Source organism: Pyrus communis, chromosome 2 (genome assembly GCF_963583255.1).
Source record: "Pyrus communis chromosome 2, drPyrComm1.1, whole genome shotgun sequence".
NCBI lineage: Eukaryota > Viridiplantae > Streptophyta > Magnoliopsida > Rosales > Rosaceae > Pyrus > Pyrus communis.
Window position 1 is genome coordinate 7,817,111 of NC_084804.1, and position 16,065 is coordinate 7,833,175.

Consider the following 16,065-nt stretch of genomic DNA (forward strand, 5'->3'; position numbering starts at 1 on the left):
TTCATAGGAACTTATGGAGTCTGCTTGATAATTATTTCATTTATTTCTTTTAAGTTTTGTTTTTGTGTCGGAGATAAAACAGAAGTACGTGAAAATAAAAATGAGGTAATCGCTACCTAAGGGAGTATTAGCAGAATTAGAGAGCTGTGGAAGAAATTAACAAAAAAAAAAAAGTACACAAAACAAAAATGATTTAAGTTGTTTTTTCTTTAAATTATTTTGTTTTTATTCATCTATCTTGTTTTTTTTTTTTTTCACTCTCTCCACCATTTTTCATTCATCTTTTCTCTTATATACTTTGATTTATCTCAAGCATAAAAGATAACAACTAAAAATGAAATAGTTATTGTACGGATACTTAATCCTTTGATAATTAAGGACCGAAAATGATTTGCATTTGCATAATGATACATGGAATAAAGAATGATGGTGGAGAGAGGAAAAAAAAAACTAATAGATTACACAAAGTGTACATCAATTTTATGCTTGAGAAAAGGTGAAGTGTATAAGAGTAAAGATGAATGAAGAATGATGCTGGAAAGTAGAGAAAAAACAAGATGAATGTATAGTTAATCCACTAGTCTTTAAATTTGACAAAAAATAAATAAAAAAACCTAGTCTTTTTCCAAATGATGGTTGTCTTTACTAAGTTAAAAAGATCTCAAATTCGATTTTCATGTACGAGAATGTGAGAAATGTTGGTGGCGAGTTCAATATCTCATTGTGGTTGATTATACAACTATGACGATAATATATATTTAAACTTTTTAGTCAAAAGGAAATTGTTATTAGCACTCCAAAAATCTCATTTCGCATTCCAAACTTTCTATAATTAGAAAGAAAATAACACTTGTGAGGAGTGTAGAATGAGATTTTTGGAGTGCTAATTACAGTTCCCTAGTCAAAATAGTTTCCGAGATTAGCATAATTCCTCAGGTTAGTTTCTATCAGTGAAAACCGATAGAAGTGATCTCTGAATTTGTCCACCGTAAATCATTTTGGTCATTCCGTGAATAATTTATCAATATCTTTTGTCGCATGAACGACCACGTGACCACTTTTTTTAAGGGTATTTTTGTCAAACCAACCACTCCACTTAGCTAGGATATTGACAAATTTTTCACGAAATGACTAAAATGATTTATGATCGATGGATAAACTCAAAGATCACTTATATCGATTTTCATTGTCAGAGACCCAATAAATAGTGCCAATTTCACAAATCATTTTGAATAAAAAAAAACCTATACATTTTTGTAGTGCCGTTCGTTTAAAAGCAAAATCAAAAGTTTGTTAACTTATCACCTAGAATAGAACATTGCATTCACCAATCTGAAAAGTTGTTACTATATGAAGTAAATATCCTAAACCCTAACAGGCTAACCCTAAAGAAATTCTCATCCGCAATTACTTAAGCCAAGGTGAGAAAGCGATCTGCGAAACCACCAACTTACCATGGGTTTCAATACCGGTCAAAGCATCCGACGGCTGCCGTCTCCGCTGCAATATGCCGGCAAACTATCGTCACGCTTTTTCGTTGTATCCAACAAAGACTCCGTCACTCTAAGCAAATTCACTTCGTAGTTCCCAAACTACCCTCTCACAAGTTCGCTCTTCTTTTCCTTTCCCTCTGAAAACTGAGGTAGGTAGCTCCGGACCAGGTTGGCCGTAAATTACACGTTTTCGACGACTCCTAGCAAAATAAACGTGGTTTTTTTTTTTCCGACAAATTCCAATTTTAATTTCGGATTTTATGGACAAAAAGAAAGAATAAACGAGAAAAACAATAGACCTTGAAGGGAGAAAAGCACATGGCCAGGTGAGGTGACCAAAGCAAAAACTGTGGGTGCACCTGGTATTAACAAATCTGCGATGCCTATTTTAACGAGGTGCGCGAAAAGACAATTGTAGCCCAACTAGTTATAAAACCCATAATTAATTGAGATACGCTAAGGAGACTCTTTTAAAAATAAGAATTTTCATAGAGTCTATATCATTTCATGTTTTTTGTACAATAATTTATACTGTTGACACATGAATCAATGTTAGCCCTAGTTTGAGAATGTCTCCTTAGCATTCCTCGTGAACTTATGTCCACAAGTTGACACTAACAGTAATATAATAATCTGGAATGTGACATGGCATACTCGAAAGGCCTAAAAAATGGAATGATGATCATTCAATCACGTCTGTTTATTATATATTGTGCGGTTAAAAATTATTGTAATTTTTTAATTTAAAATTGAATATAAACTATACCTAAAAAGAAAATTTAACCGTACAATGTGTAATGAATGGATGCGAATGGAGGATTCCCGTGATCCTCACAAAGAGGATTAGAAGAGAATCCTCATTCTAAAAAAATGCAATGGAAAGAAGGTCAGATTAACTCAAAAGGTATAAGAAATGCATTTTATATTTCTTGCAAGCAATTTGAGTTGTTTTGACCCTCCGCTCCTCATGATCTGGAATCCGTAAGCTGTATGTTTGGTATAATTGTTATGAAACTAATTTTCATTCCAATTTCTTTATTCTTTGTATTAATTTTTTTGATGACTCTTAAGAAGTTTCATTAAACTTTTCCCTTCATAAAAGTCATAAAGGTCAAATAATTAATGTTTTTTGCAAATAAAAGTTGCATAATTACTAATAATAAGGTTTAGAATATACCAAGGAAAAGAAAGCAAACAAACTTGATGTGAATGCATTTGGTCAAAGTCTAATTTGTTACCCTTAAAGTAAACAAGATATAATCATAAACTTTTTTTTGAATGGGTATCACAACTTTCTTTGGCCAATAAGATACCATCACATTAGTCTAATAGAAAAGATAGATCATCATGAAAATTTATTTTTGAATAAGTTGTAATTAATCAAGTGATTCTTTTTTCACTATGAAATATGTCAAACAATTTTGATACATAATCTCATTGTGCTACTAATTTATAGTCTGACAGCAAAATTATCGGTGTAATAAGAGGAGGTAGCAAGATGTCCAATATCTTGGTGGATATAATGTTGAGTTTCTACTTGTGCGGCCTGAGTTTGAAACTCATCATCTCTAAAATTATTATAATAGTTTCGAATCCTGCCCCATTAATAATTACATTTACACATCCTAACAACAGGATTTAAAATTTTTGTTTTCGAAGTTGTGTTGTTTGTGTAATCTGTTACGGGAGAAGAGAAACATACGCAAACAATTCAAGTCCAATTAGGACGTAGACAAGTTGAAGTTTCCCTACAAACTTAACCAAGACACGTTTTATTGTATTTACGAATACACACGCCACATTGGCCTTGAAGCCATCTCCTTCGTGCGGTACAAAGACCACCCAAGTGGGAAGTACAACTCCCAGAAGGGCAGTACCAACTCCTCATATTTGTAATTACCAAATTACCAGAAATACACAAGGGCAAAACCGTAAAAACGCCACCCTCCCTCCCCACCAGCTCTCCCAAGACTTTGGTTAGAAAATTGCTGTCTCAACCATCTCCCTCGGAAAAGTCTCCTCCATCCTCCCCTTCTCTCTCTACAAAAACAATCTCCATTTTCTCTCTCTCTCTACAATTCGCTCCATTTTTTTTTTGTATAAATTTCTCTGTCTTTTTTTTCTATCGGCTCGGTACCTTACAATGGCGCCGAGTCCCAGAGACCTCCAGCTTACCCAAGTCTCCGCCCGAGCTCCGACGTCGATGGTTGCCGCCGGCGACTTCGGCGATTTGGAGGACGTGAGGCTCCTGGATTCGTATGAGAATTCGGAGGGAGTTGAAGCGGGGATGAAGAGGGTTCAAGTCAGAGTCTCTGGTATGACGTGTGCTGCTTGCTCGAATTCTGTCGAAGGTGCTCTGCAGAGCGTCAATGGGGTTCTCACGGCCTCCGTGGCGTTGCTCCAGAACAGGGCCGATGTGGTTTTTGATCCGAGATTGGTCAAGGTTAGTCAAATTTAGCTTTTGATCGGATGTGGTTTTTGAATGCTGGTGGGTTTTGCTGGGTTTTTCGGTGTTTCTGGCTGAATTGGGCAATTGGGTTCGTGTCCGTTTTCGAAATTTTTTGAGCTTTTGTTAGTTGGTTTTGGGCGTTTTGAAGTATGGTTTAGTCCTGCTTGCTTAATTTTTAAAAAGTTTGGTTTTTTTTTCTTTTTAAATTGTATTTGAGTGTTGATCTTAAGGCGGATGGTATCATGGGTTAGTGAATTTTGAGCTTTGGTAGTTGTTTTGGTGTTCCTTAGTGTTCGAAAACACTGAGGATTAGTGTGGTTTTCGAATAATCCTAGGATCGAGTTTTGGTTGATCATGCTTGTTTTTTGTTTATGCTTTATGTTGGACTGGATCATGATTAAGGGTTAATTATTTGGTACTTCAGTTATTATGTGGTTTTACTTTATATACTTGGAGCTGCAATCATGATAAGAATTAGTCTAAAGTCACAGATTATTCTTCCGCATCCCCTCTTTAATGATGGGCTCTCTCTCTCTCTCTCTCTCTCTCACACACACACATTTACTTTTTGTTGGACTCAAATTATGTCTTATATGGTGCATTTTGAAAAAAAAAATTGTGATTGGTTCGGTGGTACACTTTTCTTGTAAATTTTGCGTGAGGATGACTCAGATATAACATATGCCCGATTCCGGGAGGCAGCCATACCCAACTGGATCAGATAGCTTATGTAGATATGGGTACTACTAGTTTTAAAAATTAAGATAATGTAAGGTTGTTATTAATCCGGATAATGTAAGAAACCTGCATTTGAATCAGCAAGTGTTGAAATCAGTGAAGCTGCTGATTACATGCCATTAGTACTATAAATGTGCAAACTTTCTCTCTGAAACTCTCCTTGCTCTTATGTAATTTGTACTTCAATAAATCAGGCCTCTTTCACATTTTTACTTTCACTAGTACTTGCTCCAAAAAGTTGGATACTAGGCTTTGCTTGCTATTTTCCTGCATCGTATCTGCACTTGTTGGCTGAATTGGTTATTTTTTACCGTTGTAATGGGTGATGTTCCTATGAACTACACAGAAGCGTTCAAACGATTTATATGATTGGTAGGTTGCCAATTTAATTCTAAATATTTTGTTGCCCTTCCTTGGAAATTTCTCGAGTAAAGTTCTGGCCAACTTTCTTAATCCTTGATCTTCCTTGTGTGTTCTTCAGTTGATTGCTTGAGGGGATAATCATGATTGTATACTGCTTACCAACTTGTTTTTGAGAAGTACGGAGGTTTTTAGTTACTGAGACTACTTTAGCGCTGTTCATTCAGGATGAAGACATCAAGAATGCAATTGAAGATGCTGGGTTTGAGGCAGAGGTTATACCTGAGCCCAGTGCAAGTGGAACAAAGCCACATGGTACCCTGTCTGGTCAGTTCTCAATAGGAGGTATGACCTGTGCTGCCTGTGTGAACTCTGTTGAAGGTATTCTAAAAGGGCTTCCTGGGGTCAAAAGAGCTGTAGTAGCCCTGGCAACTTCACTAGGGGAAGTGGAGTATGATCCTCTGGTAATTAGTAAAGATGAGATAGTGAATGCCATTGAAGATGCTGGTTTTGATGCATCACTTGTACAGAGTAGTCAACAGGATAAAATCGTACTTGGAGTTGCTGGCGTATTCAGCGAGATGGATGCAGAGACTTTAGAAGCCATAATTAGCAATTTGAAAGGGGTTAGACATTTTCATGTTGACAGGATTTCAAGAGAACTTGAAATCCTCTTTGATCCTGAAGTTGTCACTTCTAGATCCTTGGTGGATGAGATTCAGGAATCAAGCAATGAGAAATTTAAACTACAAGTGGCAAACCCTTATACAAGAATGACTTCTAAAGATATCAATGAAGCCTCAAATATGTTTCGGCTGTTTCTTTGCAGTTTGCTTCTCAGTGTGAGTATATTTATTTCTTAACATGCACATGGTTATATGCTTTATCAATAGAAAAAATGACCCATGATTATGCTATATGTCATACCCTTAGTTTTTTCCTCTTCCCTTCATTCTTGTTCAATTCTGTTTGCCTAATTTGCCTAATTTGCCTGATAGCAGTACAGTATTGAACAGACCACTTCTATCATAAGAGAAATTAAGTTAATTAATTTTAAAGTTCAATTTTCTAAACAGAAGCATATTGTTTCTTAAGTAGTTCATTCAGAATGCATCGAGACACTGGTTATTGGGAGCTCCTTTAGACACTTAGTCCTAATATTTTCTTATGTTTTTTATGTATGCATGCATAAGTACTAAGTATAGATATGTATATATTACTTTTAAAATCTGTTAACTGACATAAATAAATTGTCTCCAGATTCCTATCTTTTTCATTCGAGTAGTTTGTCCTCATATCCCGCTTCTTTATTCGTTACTGCTCTGGAAATGTGGGCCCTTTGAAATGGGTGATTGGTTGAAGTGGGCATTGGTCAGTGTTGTTCAGTTTGTTATTGGGAAGCGCTTCTACATTGCAGCTGCCAGAGCCTTACGAAATGGTTCAACTAACATGGATGTTTTGGTCGCATTGGGAACTTCGGCCTCTTACTTCTATTCTGTATGCGCACTTCTATATGGTGCAGTCACTGGCTTCTGGTCTCCAACATACTTTGAAACAAGTGCCATGCTAATAACATTTGTACTTTTGGGGAAATATCTGGAGTGCCTTGCAAAAGGAAAAACATCAGATGCCATCAAGAAGTTGATAGAACTTGCTCCAGCTACAGCATTGTTAATTGTCAAAGATAAAGGTACATTGTTCCGTTCCGTTTGTTTGTTTTGTTTTTCATATTTTATTTTTCTTCCTCCATTACCAATTGATATTCCATGTCCCTGTGTTTTAATATTTGATATTGTTATCATAATTTAACCAATCATTCTGTTTGTTTGTTTTGTTTTTCATTTTTCTTCCTCCATTACCAATTGATAATTCATGTCCCTATGTTTTGATATTGTTATCATTCTTTAACCAAATCAAAGTTTATGGTGGAATTGAATATAAAATTCTAGATGAGTGGCTAATTTGATTAAATTGTTTATTAGGTGGGAAAGTCATTGGAGAAAGGGAAATTGATGCCTTGCTGATTCAGCCCAGGGATGTGTTAAAAGTTCTTCCTGGTACCAAAGTTCCTGCTGATGGTATGGTTGTGTGGGGTTCAAGTTATGTCAATGAGAGTATGGTGACTGGTGAAGCTATACCTGTTTCAAAGGAAGTAAATTCATTAGTTATCGGAGGAACGATAAATTTACATGGAGCTCTTCACATACAAGTTACAAAAGTTGGATCCGATACAGTTTTAAGTCAGATAATTAATTTGGTCGAGACTGCTCAGATGTCCAAAGCTCCTATTCAGAAATTTGCTGATTTTGTAAGTGCTGGAAATGTAGTTTTTGAATTAGTTTTTCTATGTGATACTTATGCTATATATGAATATCATTTTCAAGGGTATTATGGAATTATTTCTTATAAAGTTGCTTGTGAGAAGTTGCCAAGTCCCCCTATAGTTTTTAGCCCTTCTTTATTTCCACAAAAGCTAATTCATTAACTTCTGTAAAGTTTAAGGTAAAGTGCAACTAATGTCTTCCATCTCTCCATAACTGCAGATTGCTAGCATTTTCGTCCCTACTGTAGTTTCCTTGGCATTGTTGACATTGTTGGGTTGGTAAGTTCACCGTATTTATTATGATCTTTCGCATAATTAGTGAATTTGTAAGTTGAGAATGTTTAGGCCAGCTATCGATAACTTGTATGTTCTCGCTTTAGGTATATTGCTGGAGCCTTTGGAGCTTACCCAGAAAAGTGGCTCCCTGAAAACGGAAATCACTTTGTATTTGCCCTTATGTTTTCCATATCGGTTGTGGTAATTGCATGTCCTTGTGCACTGGGCTTGGCAACACCAACTGCTGTCATGGTTGCAACGGGGGTTGGGGCTAATAATGGTGTGCTGATAAAAGGAGGAGATGCTTTGGAAAGAGCTCAGAAGATCAAGTATGTGATATTTGATAAAACTGGTACGCTGACCCAGGGAAAAGCGACAGTTACTACTGTAAAAGTTTTCACGGGAATGGATCGTGGAGAATTTCTTAAATTGGTGGCTTCTGCAGAGGTAACTTTCTATTACCTCTCCAGAGAAACCTTCTTTCTATATCATTATGTTTTTTTAATTCAAATGTTTTCTCTGGTAGCCCTTGGAAATATGACATCTAATATTGTTACATGCTTCAATATAAAGTTCTAAACATTCAACTGCAGAAAGTTGACAGCTATTTTATGTCCGCTAATATATTTTTTTTATATTTTCCTTTTGTTGGCTCAGGCTAGCAGTGAACACCCATTGGCAAAAGCAATAGTGGAATATGCACGCCATTTTCACTTTTTTGATGAGCCTTCCGTAACTAACGATGCCCCAAACAAGAGCAAAGACACCACACTTTCTGGATGGCTTTTTGATGCCTCAGAGTTCTCTGCTTTGCCCGGAAGAGGTATACAGTGCTTTATAGATGGAAAACTTGTTCTGGTGAGTTCTAAATTTCCATATGGCTTCCATCCTGATATGCTTCACCATCCATGGTTGCTTATTGGAAGTATTGTATCCTAAACAGGTCGGTAATAGGAAGCTGATGAGTGAAAGTGGAATTGACATTCCTACACATGTAGAGAACTTTGTAGTAGAGCTGGAAGAAAGTGCAAAGACAGGCATACTTGTTGCATATGAAGGCAATTTAATTGGTGTTTTGGGGGTTGCGGACCCTCTAAAAAGAGAAGCTGCCATAGTGATAGAAGGACTACGTAAGATGGGTGTCATACCAGTCATGGTGACTGGGGATAATCGGAGGACAGCACAAGCTGTTGCTAAGGAGGTTAGTATATATCTGTTTATCCATTAGTCAAGTTAAGATCTGATAATTTTGACAGGAAAAAATGTGCAACTTTGGCTTTTATTTCGAGTTACATTTTTCATTTGGTTTTGGATGCAATCATGTTTGACCTTATATGAACTAAAGAGTGTCTCGTATAAACTGAAAGTCGGAGATTATTTTTGGACTTCAAGCGGGTACGGTTATTTCCTTTTCTGAAAAAAAAAAGGGATTTAATAATGATTTGGTAACGTTTAGCCATATGATTTCTATGTTTTAGTTGCGTAGACGTTTGACATTCATGTGAATACATTGCTGGGTAGGTTGGCATTCAAGACGTGAGGGCAGAGGTAATGCCGGCTGGAAAAGCTGATGTGGTTTGTTCATTCCAAAAAGATGGAAGTATAGTTGCCATGGTTGGTGACGGAATCAATGACTCTCCTGCCCTAGCTGCTTCTGATGTTGGTATGGCAATCGGGGCAGGGACGGATATTGCAATTGAAGCAGCTGACTACGTGCTGATGAGAAATAACTTGGAAGACGTAATCACAGCCATTGATCTCTCAAGGAAAACCTTTACTCGTATTCGATTGAATTATGTGTTTGCCATGGCGTACAATGTGATCGCAATACCTATTGCCGCAGGGGTCTTCTTCCCATCGCTGGGGATCATGTTGCCGCCATGGGCAGCCGGTGCATGCATGGCCATGTCATCTGTTAGTGTTGTATGCTCTTCTTTGCTCCTTAGGAGGTACAGAAAACCCAGACTTACCGCCATACTGGAAATAGTTGTAGAGTAGGAAGTAAAACGGGATAAATAGTTCGAATTCGACTTTATCCCAATTTTGTGCATTACGTCTTCTCCTTGTGTGCTTGTGATGGGGTGTAATTTTATGCCTCATTCGTTGTAAATGCCCCTCTACTTGTATAATAAGTTCCATTTCTTTCTTGTTTCGTTTCTCGTCGATTTGATTTTTAACATTCATTGGAAAGAATTAGAGGTTCTGTGTTTACCTGAGTTTTTCCAAAGAGGGACGTTATGTATGAAGATACTTGGTAAATGGTAGGTTTTGGAGAAGGAGAACCAACTCCAGGAATTATTGGTTTACCATGCTCCACCATCCAGTACCTTGTTGGCAACATAAACACCGAAAGGAAGGGGAAGATTTGCAAGTTTTTTTATGGTTTGTGAAAATGAGAGAGAAGCAGCTAATTGATTTTGGAAAATCACAAATTAACATTTGTAATGAAGTGACATACTAAAATATACAAAAGAAATTTTTATGCTTGTGTTAGATTGTTATTTATATGTAAAGAGATAGTTGTTTGTAAAGAGGAGGTTGCTTGCAAATCACAAATTAGCACTTGGAAATTTATAATGAAGTGACTTCTCAAAATAAAAAATAAAAAATTTGTGGACGTGTCAAACTACAATTTATTTGTAGCGAGATCACCATCTGTAAAGAGGAAAAACTTCTTACAAACAACAAATTAACACCTATAATGAAGTGATTTACCAAAATGACAACAACAAGAAGATTTATCTCACTAAATGAGGTTGACTGTATGAATCCTAAATCATGCACCTTGCACAAATTAACCACAAATTTAACTCCGCTTGCGTAAGTTTAATTACGCTGCTGATCCCAAGCCCAGGTGAATGACATGGAGCATGTTAAGTAGTCGACGGCCGACATTTTGTTTTTCACATCCAATCCCTATGGTACGACTTATAAAATTATAAAAAGAAAAAATGTATGCATATATGTTAATCTGTAATTTGTTGAGATAACATTATTTAAATGGAGAAAAATCCTTAAATGTGAGGAGGTAAGACTTTTCCTCTACATTTTTCTTCCCGGTGAATCTCCTAAAGAGCGTTATTTGTCTTTGCGTCAGATTGCATTATCCTTCCTTTTCAATATCAAGGAACGACAACGTGGTTAGAAAATTGAACCCTGCTCCCCATGATCCTTAAAGGTTTACACCTTACACAAAAGTCTTGGACGTGTGTGGTTCGTAATCTGTCAGACCTCGAGGTCATGGAGCGAAAGAGGTTGTGGCAAGTGTTCATGTCAGTCTTGGCTTCTAGGCTCTAGCAGTCCTAGACCAAGTCAAAACTAAGAAAAAAAAAATCAGATGTGGTTGCTGGTCAAAACAATCCTTGATAAGCATGGGGTTTTGTTCTTGAAAGAATAAAAGATTATATCATTAATTATGTTTTTCTTTAGGTTAATTATTTGACATAAATTTATATGACCAACCTTAATTTGTACGGTAGGTTAGGTACTTCTCAGTGAGCAGCCGATGCTCGTTCACACACATCCAATTAGGAACATCAAATAAGTGAAAGATTAAGCAAAAAGAAACATTTTAAAACAACGGAGGATTCGCACATCTACCTTTCGTAATTAGCAACATATACATATATATACAACAGATAATAATAAAAATAAAATCTTTTTCAACTTTCTCAACCTAAACAATTGTAAAATATCTGATTTAGAACGTACATGGGTAATTCTTTTCTAAACGAAGAGTTTATGTAACCTTGAATGTATGTTTTTTCATTAACTATGAGTTTTTATCCACTATGCTAATGACCAATAATAGTTGGTAGCTAGTTGTCTTAGTTTAGTCTAAGTGAATCACCTCCAGTACCAAACCAAAAGAAATTATAACTACACTTTTTTTTTTCTTCTCACACACCACTGTTTAAGTTCGTACGTTATTTTCGTTTGATTTATTTAATTTAACGATAAAAAAAATTAAAAAAAATGTGAGGCACAAAAAAAATTGTGCAAAAGGCTGAAATAGTGTGAAAATCAATTAAAAAAAAAGACTGAACAAATGGTCACTGGAACATCATATCGCAGTCCATATTACAAAAATGGCTATCTTCAACATCCATGGGAAGGTGACATGATGTATTTCTTTTCAACAAACTAAAAGACATACGACATGTTCAAAGGATCTGGATTGTATATATTGGTCAAACACAAATGTAAGAAAATTTGCCCTACAAGCCAATCCTAGTGGATGGGGTCCACTAGTTTTCCAGATAATATATAATTTCCCCGAAGTAACTTAGTTTATGAATCTCTGGATAACAAATTTTCTACATATACAAAGAAAAAAGTAAATAAAAAACCGTAATGTCTTACATCAGTGATATATTAATTGAATTCCAGAAGCTATCTAAATCATTTCTGCTGTTGTGGAAAGCTTCAAAAACTTCATCAGCAAGTAAAGAAAAATCAGAATTGCGTTCAGACTTGGATAGCATCAACTTCCAAGCCTTTTCAGACATGAAACAGTACTGAAACGCAAAGAGTGAGACTTTGTCGCTAAAAGTTCGTGTTGATTTATTAACTATAAACAAAAGGATTAAAGATCGCTGCAAATAACATAATCGATGTCATTTGCTAACAGATCATATCTGACATCAACTTTGATAATGACAATTGACCGAGTAGTAGGTTGCCGAGTTCAAATTAAGGATAGGGATCCTTTCCGGATCTCTTCTACCTAATCATTCTCATCAAATAATTCAGGCCATTAAAATTTGATTCAACATCTAAAATTATTATAACTTTTAAAGTGGGCCTGTATTTTTAACCGTTGGATCAAATTTCAAGGGTCTGGATGATTTGATGAAGAAGATTAGGTGGAAGGGATCCGGAAAGGATCCAAAATTGACATGCTTGACCCTAATATTCTCCAAACACCAGGGAAGACACATGCTAGCTGACACCTGAAGGTGACGAAGCCATATTAGGATGCATGAGAACTAGAAACAATTAACCGACATAAATAAAACTTGTAAATTTAATTATAATGAATGTGCATTTATGGAACGTGTTCAGAGTATACAACTAAACCGAGACACTAAAAAAGAATAATATAAAATTGAATGAACAAAAGGATGGGTCCTACATCGAGAGGACTCGAAGATGCTGATGCGGGAGTACCTTGATGCCGGGATTGTACGCCTCGATTCTAAGTCCTGAGGGGGCGCAAATCAAAACATAAATAGACCAAGTTGATATATACGTAGTAATAAAACAGTTAATCTTTAACATACTAACCCCCATGTTTAGAAAACTTGTATAGCATAATATGTAATAGGTTTTCCGAAAATCCTAGCATGCCATAAAGCTTCATAAAACATATATCATATATAGTGCTTAACAATGTTATCATAATCGGCCGAAGTCACCAACCCACACCCGGTCGTAGCCATATATAAGTATCTCCCGGCCGAAGCCAACAACCTACGCTTAACCAAAGCCATATAAATATCTTCCGCCCGTAGACACTACAACCCCTGGCCGAAGCCAATATAAGTATATTCCGCCTGTAGGCATTATAATCCCCAGCCGAAGCCAATATAAGTATTTTCCGCCTGTAGGCACAACCCACAGCCGAAGCCAATATAAATGTATCATTCGCCTGTATGCAGGACCATTCGCTCGTAGCCAGATCATTTGAATAACCACCAAGTAAGTACATAAGAACATTAACATAATATTTTTAATATATGTATGTGTGTGTGTGTGTGTAACTATCTTAATAAGAGTTCAGTAGCTAAAACGTCATATTGTAAAACCACGTTCACAAGTATGTATATAGTCATCAATCATATATACCACAAGGGACGTAAAGTCGATAAAGCATGATATTGATAAAGCATGGTAACCAATTCACTCATAAACGTTGCATAAAACGTAGTCATAAAATCATGCTTTTCATGTATGCATTTCTAATAGTAAAATATGCATTTTGGAAGGGGTTCACTCACCTTACACCGTTGGTGAAGAACCGTGCAAACAAGAGAGGACAGAAGCGCCATAAACAATTGCACCTAAACACATGACAGTACCAATTAATAAAACTTTATCATAAAGATCGATTTTCAGAAACGAACGTCATAAACGGATTCAGTACAATGAAAAACATAAGGTGGACCTAGGGTACCCTTACGTGCCGCCACGGAGTGGTGGCCCTGACAGCTATGTGCCATTTTGGGTTACCGAAAAAGTCGCTGGCGGCGACGGCAGCGGAGCACAGTACCTCTGGTGGAGGCGCATGTGCTTCACGCGCTAGCCAAGGCAGGCACCCACGTGTGGACTGGGTTCTGTGTTTGGGCTAGTCCGGTTCTGGGTTTTGGGCCGAGGTAGTCATAAAATCATGTTTTTCATGTACGCATTTCTTATAGTAAAATATGCATTTTGGAAGGTGTCCACTCACCTTACACCATTGGCAAAGAGCCGTGCAAACAAAAGAGGACGAAAATTCCATAAACAATTACACCTAAACACATAACAGTTCCAATTAATAAAACTCAATCATAACGATTGAATTTTGAGAAACGAACGTCATAAACGAATTCAGGACATCCAAAAACATAAGGGGGACCTCGGGTACCACCACGTGCCATCGCGGGATGGCGGCCTCGACGGTCACACGCCACTACAAGCCATTTTGGGTCGCCGGCGCCGCCGTGGACAGCGGCAGAGCACAGTACCTTTGGTGGAAGCGCGTGTGCTCCACGTGCCGGCCAAGGCAGACACCCACGTGCGCCTACGCCCAGGTCCACTCGCCAACTAGGTTCTGTGTTTGGGCCAGTCCTGTTCTGGGTTTTGGGCCAATTCAGTTCTGGGTTAAGCTTCGTTCCTGGGCTAAGGCCATTTGGGTTCGGGCCAGGCTTACATGGCCTAAAGGCTTGGGTTGGGCTTAGTGGGCCGAAGGCCTTGGGTTAGGTTTTGAGCCCAAATTTGGTTATGGTTTGGGCCTGGGTTCAAAATTCTGGGTTGGGTTGATCCGGTTTTCAAGCCGGATTCACGAAGAAGGAAACCAGAGCTTTCCAAGCTCCATTCAACCCCCAAATCTAACTAAAACAAGTCGTCCAATATACCAAATTGAAGCCCAAGGAATAAGGAAGAGATTCGTACCAATTTCAAGACATGAGGTGGCCGGAAAACGCTTTGAAACCCACGGGTTCTCACAGGAAACTGGGGAAAGTCTTCCCAAGGTGTTCTTCTTCCAAAAACCACAAAACTTCTCAAAGACATCTCAAAATCACTCCTAAACACGATCAAAAAGGTTCTAATAGCTTACCATGATTAGAGGTGGTGAAGACTCGCCGGTTTTTCCTTTGTACCTTTGCACTGGATCTCATGGCGTCCAGGTTCTGGAGTTGTCACACACAGATGAGGGAGAGGGACAAGAGAGGTGAGGGAAATCAGAGAGAGACAGTTGGTATGTGTGTGGGTGTGCAAGCTACCCTCGGGGAGGGTTGGGTGCAGTGAGAGGAAGAGGGAGAGAAAGAAAACGGAAATGGGGCCGAGGACAAAATCAGAGGGGGGGGGGGACGACATGGCACACCATTTAAGGCCACAAAGTCACATTTCAAACAAATATCCTACAACAAAAGTGAAATTACCAAAATACCCTTTTCGTTCCCTAAATTCCGGGACGGGTTGTTACAATCCCTTTCCCAATATTAATTGGTTAATTGCAATGGCAACATCCACTTTAATCAGCATGTCTCATATTTATTGAAAATTACTGATATAATATATATATATATATATATATATATATATATATATATATATGTATATGTATATATATTATACGGTGACTTGCAAGCGTTAACATTCTTAGCAAACCAGATCATGTCTTTTTACAAATGTATTTAATATTTATTTATGTTGTTTATTTGTAATAAACAGCAAATATTATTTGATGTGAATTTATATACTAAAAATATAGAAAGGGAAGTGTTACTGACATTCCAAAAATCTCATTCTACACTCCTCACAAATGTATATTTTTTCATAATATAGAAAGTTTGGAGTGTAGAATGAGATTTTTGGAGTACTAATATCAATTTCCATATAAAATCCCTAATCTCATAGTTTACCGAGGAAATTAAACTCTAATATATATTCAAGTAAAGTCAGAAATTAATTAGCATGTCTCATATCAAATCAACTCACACATGCAAAGTTGCTAAGTTGCAAATCTCCTAATCTGAAACTTAATTTGATAAAGCAGGAATACCCTTTAATTAATTAAGTTTTTTCTAACCGTGGTTAGCTTCTTTATAACAATTTTCTGACCAAAGAAGCGTATACCATCTCAAAATTCGCTCCACCAATTGATTGGAGACCAATAGTGATGTGGCTATGATGATCTCATTTGATACTAACACAAGTAATTT

The 16,065-nt window shown here is 37.1% G+C and overlaps 1 protein-coding gene across 1 annotated transcript; it reads left to right on the forward strand.

Moving 5' to 3' along the window:
* The first annotated feature begins 3,487 nt into the window (after positions 1–3,487).
* On the forward strand, positions 3,488–9,792 carry LOC137725902 (copper-transporting ATPase RAN1-like). The gene is made up of 9 exons (XM_068464740.1): positions 3,488–3,936; positions 5,268–5,882; positions 6,301–6,730; positions 7,023–7,348; positions 7,584–7,642; positions 7,744–8,086; positions 8,297–8,497; positions 8,583–8,840; positions 9,161–9,792. The coding sequence occupies exons 1-9, from the start codon at positions 3,637–3,639 to the stop codon at positions 9,635–9,637; spliced, it is 3,009 nt and encodes a 1,002-aa protein (XP_068320841.1). The 5' UTR covers positions 3,488–3,636; the 3' UTR covers positions 9,638–9,792.
* Positions 9,793–16,065: the final 6,273 nt, after the last annotated feature.

Bases quoted from the DNA above. Each gene is read 5' to 3' on its own strand.
- LOC137725902 (XM_068464740.1), top strand. From the start codon at position 3,637: ATGGCGCCGAGTCCCAGAGACCTCCAGCTTACCCAAGTCTCCGCCCGA. The intron at 5,883-6,300 runs GTGAGTATATTT...AATTGTCTCCAG, and splicing joins TTTGCAGTTTGCTTCTCAGT to ATTCCTATCTTTTTCATTCG. The intron at 7,349-7,583 runs GTAAGTGCTGGA...CCATAACTGCAG, and splicing joins TTCAGAAATTTGCTGATTTT to ATTGCTAGCATTTTCGTCCC.